The sequence below is a fragment of the Cordyceps fumosorosea genome, assembly GCF_001636725.1.
Source record: "Cordyceps fumosorosea ARSEF 2679 chromosome Unknown scaffold_17, whole genome shotgun sequence".
NCBI lineage: Eukaryota > Fungi > Ascomycota > Sordariomycetes > Hypocreales > Cordycipitaceae > Cordyceps > Cordyceps fumosorosea.
The window spans coordinates 160,178-166,356 of NW_017387317.1; the positions used below are offsets into that span (position 1 = coordinate 160,178).

The 6,179-nt window shown below is 53.1% G+C and overlaps 2 protein-coding genes across 2 annotated transcripts; both read right to left on the bottom strand.

The window, feature by feature from the left end:
- Positions 1 to 707: 707 nt before the first annotated feature.
- On the bottom strand, positions 708 to 1,688 carry ISF_06494 (Proteasome, subunit alpha/beta; the record flags this gene model as incomplete). Its single annotated transcript, XM_018850098.1, has 6 exons — positions 708 to 1,026; positions 1,094 to 1,334; positions 1,393 to 1,427; positions 1,484 to 1,498; positions 1,552 to 1,597; positions 1,655 to 1,688. 6 exons carry the CDS (start codon positions 1,686 to 1,688, stop codon positions 708 to 710), a joined length of 690 nt encoding a protein of 229 aa, XP_018702586.1.
- A 490-nt stretch (positions 1,689 to 2,178) lies between these two features.
- ISF_06495 (FAD dependent sulfhydryl oxidase Erv2) lies at positions 2,179 to 3,048 on the bottom strand (the record flags this gene model as incomplete). The annotated part of the gene is made up of 2 exons (XM_018850099.1): positions 2,179 to 2,593; positions 2,684 to 3,048. 2 exons carry the CDS (start codon positions 3,046 to 3,048, stop codon positions 2,179 to 2,181), a joined length of 780 nt encoding a protein of 259 aa, XP_018702587.1.
- Between the last annotated feature and the right edge of the window lie 3,131 nt (positions 3,049 to 6,179).

Genomic DNA, 6,179 nt, shown 5'->3' on the forward strand with positions numbered 1-6,179 from the left:
TACGACCGCCACAAGGCAGCCTCCCTACCCAAGCTTCCATGAATCCGAGGTTCTAAGCTGCAAATTCCCATCAGGGAGCATCTTCATCTTGTATGCGCGCTTTAATAAACGCCCTCCCCCTTGCGACCTTCTCCTCTTGGCCACCCCGCGGATAAACACCCCGAGCCACATGTCACGCAGCGCGCCCTGTCCAACCTTGCCACAAATTCACGCATGTCTTGTGTTACCCGTTCCTTTCTCACAATGACAAACTCTGTCATATACAGCCTTGTCGAACCCCATGTCATCCTCTCCACACCGCCAATGGCACCCCAAGCACATCATGACGGTCGGCCCGTGCCGCACCTCTTGCACATATACTCTCCAAATGACACACACCAATAGATGCTGGGACATGCATGCAAACCTTCCACCGCCCACGGCCATCTCGCCAGCCGCCCACAACTCTCGCCAGACATCTTTCAGTCACCGACTCCATGCACGCACCAGGCCCCCGATAGCTCGATACAACGTCATATCCCCCTTGTTCCCTTCTCACCGCCCTCCCACTACGTCATACAGACACATTGCAAACGCAGCTTCGAGCCTTGGCCGTGAATTAGAGACTTGAATTCCTTTGTCTGTTCTGAAGACCGGGCGGGTACTATATTGTACAAACATCTCCATCCTTGCAGCCCTCGTTTCTTTCACCCTCCCTCTCTTATCATTTAGTCGTGACGCACCGCATAGTCCGTGTCCGGCAGGTACAGGTGGCGGTCCGCGCCCTTGGCCGTCAGCACCACCATGCGGATCACGCCGCCAGAGCTGCCGTCCCACTTGATGGCCTCGCGCAGCGCTCCCTTGACGAAGTCGACGGCCTCGGCCTCCTCCATGCCCTCCTTCCAATTGGCGTCGCAGTAGCCGTAGATATATGTTGACCCGGAGCCGCCAATGGCGTACGCCTGCTTGTGCAGCGAGCCACCTAGCGGGATCGAGTACACCTGGCCGCCGAACCGCTCGTCCCAGCCTGCAATAATGAGGCCGGCTCTAGAAAACAATTAGCATCGGTAACCATGTCAAAGACTTCAATCACCGTAGGTGTTGGTTCACGTACGATAGGCGGTCCTTGTTGGCGTAGCAAAGTTCTTGGAAAATGGACGCCGCGGTTTGCGTCATCGGGGGTTTCCCGCTCTGCATGGCAAACATGCCCAGCTGGTATTGGACAATGTCCGCGACAGCTTGTGTGTCTGCCGCCGAACCTGATCGGCAGCACCAGATGGTGTCGTGTACTCTGGTAAGCTTATCCGTTACTCGATTGGCAATGTACGCGCCCGTCGTGGTTCGCGAATCGGCGCCTTTCCCCGTTAGCTTTCACGTTCTGCTCGACTCGTAAGTATCCGTCGAGGCGCATACCGAGAATGACTCCGTCCTTGAATGTAACCGCCATACTATCCTCCTGTTAGTATCCAGTCATTGACGGGCCGAATTCGTCACAGATACGCACATCGAGGTACCCAGACTGCCACAGGTTAGCTTCAGTCATCATTCCCAAAGCCGCATGCATAAACTCACTTGACCTCTCCCTTCTTCAGGTGCTCCATATCGACGTGGATGCCATCTGTTGCCGCCATTAGCTATACGGTCATGCAACGTTGCTCGATGAGGGCAAACGAACCCTCGGACAGCACTCCCTTGTTGCCAAACTCCATGATGTCGGTATATGCAAGCGCTGTAAGAATCTATATGTCTCTGGTCCGATATGACGCGATGTACTCGGATTCGTCGTTGGCTTAATTGTGATGAGGTATGCGGCCAGGTCAACTGGGGTCGGAGCTCTCCAGTTAGCTCAGGCAGCTTCGGACGCGCAGCCGCGACGTCCTCAAAGCTACCTGGTGAGATCACGTGACTTTTCACGTGCGCATAACAGTTACAATTCAAAGCAGACAGAGAGAAAAGGCAATTCTTATATGTATCCAGTTGGTTACAGCTCTGTCTCATTTCTCATTCTTAGAACACTTGTCATTCAATAGCGGGCGGGGTACAAAACAAGTTGAACTGTAAATTGATGGTTGAATACGCCTGATGATGGATATGATGCTCCGTAACATTGCTCAGCTATAATGCAAGAAAACACAAGACCAAAAGAAGAATGTCGCCTAAAATATACAAATTATGTCATATAGTGCGAGTGGCAATGCGCTACTCTTTCTTGTCGCCGTCCGCCTTGTCCTTCTCCTTCTTACTCGTCTTCTTTGCTTCGTCGCCCGCCGCTGCGTCGTCCTCGCCCTTCTTCTTCTTCTTGTCGTCGTCGGCGCAGCCGCAGTCGTAAAAGTCGCCAATCTTGGTGCAGTCAAACTCGGGCTTCTCGAGGCGCTTGTTGACGAGGTTGTGGGCGAAGCAGAGCCAGCCGGCGGCGGCGCTGCGCGAGCCGGACTGCGGCGGGTACTCGGCGAGGATGCTGCGAAAGTGGCGGGCGCAGTCGCCGCACGGGTAGAGGCGACCGAAGAGGTGCATGAACTGCTCGAACGTGGTGCGCTCGTCCTTGGTCGGCTTGTCGGGGAAGCGGGCGGCCATGGTGTGCAGGAACCGCCAGGTCGCTTGTCCGAGTTCGGCCCTGGAGAGAGAGAGAGAGAGAGAGAGAGAGGTCAGCGGGGGGAGGCTGGGAGGAGGCAGAGAGCGGGCAGAGAGGGAATATAGAGTTTACTTGAGCGTTGCGTTCTCCAACGTTGGCGCTATTGAGTCGCCGTCGAGGGACGGTAGCGAGTCGACGTCGATGCTGAAGCCGCCGCTGGGGGACGGCGTGGTGGCCGAGGGTGAGGCGGTGTCCTTGACTATTTGGGCATCGTCGCTGTCGGTCGTTTTCGACGCCTGCGTCGGTTTCTCTTTCAGCGGTTTCTCTTTCGGCTGCTGCTGCTGCTGCTGCTGCTGCTTCGGGGTGACGGCGCCGCCAACGAACTGGGCGGCGCGGTCTCGCGCTGCGGCCGGCGCCGAGGTAAAAAAGTAGGACACGCTGAGGAACAAGAAGACGATCAGAAGAAGGGAAAGCGTGAGGTGCTGTCGCCGGGCCATCTCGACCAGCGTGATGGTAGGTTGTGAAAAGGAAAGGGAAGAGAAGAATATATCGGGGGGTGGTGCGAGGAAGAAAGGCGACGTGATTATTATTTCCTTTTTCTTGGTGCCGTCAAGAGGTACATAACTAGAGTTGCGAACAGATGGCACCATCACGGGCAGGCCGCCCGCCGCCGCTGCCACAGCGGAGCAAAGGGAGAGGTGGGCCGCATTCAATATATTAGTAGGTATTAATTGAAATGCAGCGTACACTTGAACAACAAGGTTTTCTGCCAAAAGAACCGCCATGGAATAAAATTTTATTTCCTTGGATTCTGGAATACGTAGTTTTACCGACATTCTCATAGAAGTGAACCTCTCATTGTGGCGGGGCCACCGTCCATAGCCTTGTCCTACATCCACGGCGCTATTCCTAGACATGGACGATACAAAGTGCATACAAAAGCCAAAGCCGACCAAAACTCATCACAATCTGATGGGACAATGAAGGTTGTATTATTTCCGCCAGTTTTATTTCCATCCATGCCGTCATACTGATGTGGAGTTGTCGACCACCCTCATCCTCATCGGTTAATAAGAATAAAGCTCAGCCACCACACCCTTACTTACATGAACCATGCATGTCCTACAAACAAGTTCAGACTGAGACTACCGGCGCGTGTCAATGCAGTACAGAGTGTCTTTCAAACACATGTTAAAGTGTGCTGCAAATCACGCCCGGCCCACGAGCCTCATCTCGATCCCGGCCCGACGCCAGCACTGGATGGCCCCGACTTGAATGCCGCCCCCAGCTCAACCAAACCCCGAGCATGGGACCCCAACTGTAAAACTAGCACATGGCATAGCGATCCTTCACTCCTTCCATTTATCGGGGAACGCGATGTCGGCGATAGCCACGGTGACGCGTAGGACACAAGAGAGCTTGCTGCCTCCAAAGTTCCGAGTTCCTGCAGCCCAAGCTTCGGTATCATCCAGGTCGACTACGAAGCCTCACTAGAGAGTCGACGTGATACGTTTGACTGCAAGATGTATTAATCAAACTTGGGTTATGGCCCCAGGCGCATACCTAACGTCCGGGCCCATCCGTCACATAGAGTTCGACACCGCCGACGACCTCGCCGCCGCCCTCGCACTACTTGGCACGCCGTCTTCCAACCTACGTCACGGATATGTACTAGCAAACTGGTAAGTCCATTACATCCAAGTCTACTTCTTCAACAATCGCGCCGGCCGCAGTACGCTGCCGTTTACCGTTTCGCCACCGCCAGCACCATAGACTCCGGCGTCCGCACTCCTCAACGGATCGCCGCTTCCGGGTTAAGAAACCGCCCCAAGCAATACCCATCCCAGGACAGACACAAAGCTAGGATGAATGATATTGTGGTTTTTGGATCAGAATAGATACGAGGCAAACTTCTGTCTCCGGGTTCGTTAGCTGCATCAGCGAACTCACTGGCGGATGACAAACTATACCGAAAGTCACTGCGCAACACCACTCCAATAATACCACGGAAGTATTATGACTTCCATATTCTACAGTACATCTACCAAAATACTTGCGATAGATAACTTGAGCCATGGCGGGCTGTCTACTACCTGCTGGCGAGGGAGTTTCGCACCCCTCAATTTCATGTACTTTCAATCGCAGTCCTTAAAAGGAGCGCTTGCCTAGACACATAGCCCGTGTAGATTAACCCTTGCGCCAATAGACATTCCGAAATCAACGTACGGAACAAGGTCTCAGGTTTGGTTCTGCAGCCGTGCGGCCGTCGGAGACACAGCGAGCTCATATGCGTATCATGAGGCCGGCTGAGGAGTGCAGCCGAGCCACATCCTATGCCGTGCGTGTTTTCACTACAGCTCCTGTTACCAGCATCTCCCAAAGGAATCAAATCCGGCGCAGTCTTGCCAGTGTGTCACCAAATGAGGAACCGCGCCGAAACTGGCCACATGGACAAAACGATAGGTCTCAAAGCACCACCAGCAGCTCATATTAGTTTAATGACACGGAGAAGAAAAAATGTCTGGCATCGATTCTATGAGATGGTTCAATAAGGAGGCATGAAGCGATGCTCCCTTCACCATCACAGCAAAACTCAGCGCTACGCTTGGCCCACGCTTTGGCCACGGCCGTGTAGCAGGCCGCGCCATGATGATCGCCAATGGTGATTTGCTTCGCTAACCAAACACGCTAAACAGGACTCTTCTTGATCCGTGTCCAGGCTGGGATTTCTGGGAAGAAGTTGAGGTTTCTTCGGGTACGCGCTTCACGGCCAACCACCACATCGTAGAGCTTGCGGACCTGTCCGGTCTCTTCGCCGAGAGAAATGTGGTCGGGATGAGAGAAGACGCAGATATCGGCATTAAACCCGATGGCTTCAAGCACGGACTCTTTAACGGACCCTTTATCCCATGTTACAGTTGTGGCTGCCTCGCAGAAACAAGACTGCCACCTCCATATGGCGCCAAGTTCGAGGACGCGCAAAGGGTTCAATCTACTCGAAGACGTTTGACGCACCTGCAACGCAATCGGCATCCCAAGAGTCCTGAGCTCGTCTCAGTGAGTCGTTTTGTGTATACCATAGCGGTATGAGCTTCTTTGACGAAATTGTACGTGGGCTGAAGGATCGCTTGCCGTATGATATCATGGCGATCAGGAATCGTGCATGTTCATGGTTGGTTGTAATACTGCGCCTCTACATATGGTTTATTTTGGGCCTCCAACTATTTTTGTTCTTCTTCTTGTTATTTTTCACTTGTTGTTTCCGCTATGGTGCCGTCTTAAACGCGGAAAGGTATGGAGCACTGTACTTCTCACAGCTCGTATCCTGACATCAACAAAGTCATCAGATACCTACTCACTCAGCATGTAAATACAACAATAAAAGAAAGGATGTCCATTTCACACCTATCAATTGAAGGCAGAGGGCAATGAGCTGCGGAGTATCATCAATTCAACAAAGATAAAGGCCATCGCGGTAAGGTGTAGGGTAGGTGGCGCACGATGCGAGGCGAAGCCTGATGAAGATTGCAAGCTGTAACTACAGGGGATATCCTGGACAGTGATGAAATGCGTGTTATACGAATGTTAGTTATTGCTTGATTCTGCGCCCTGGTTGGTCCATCATCAA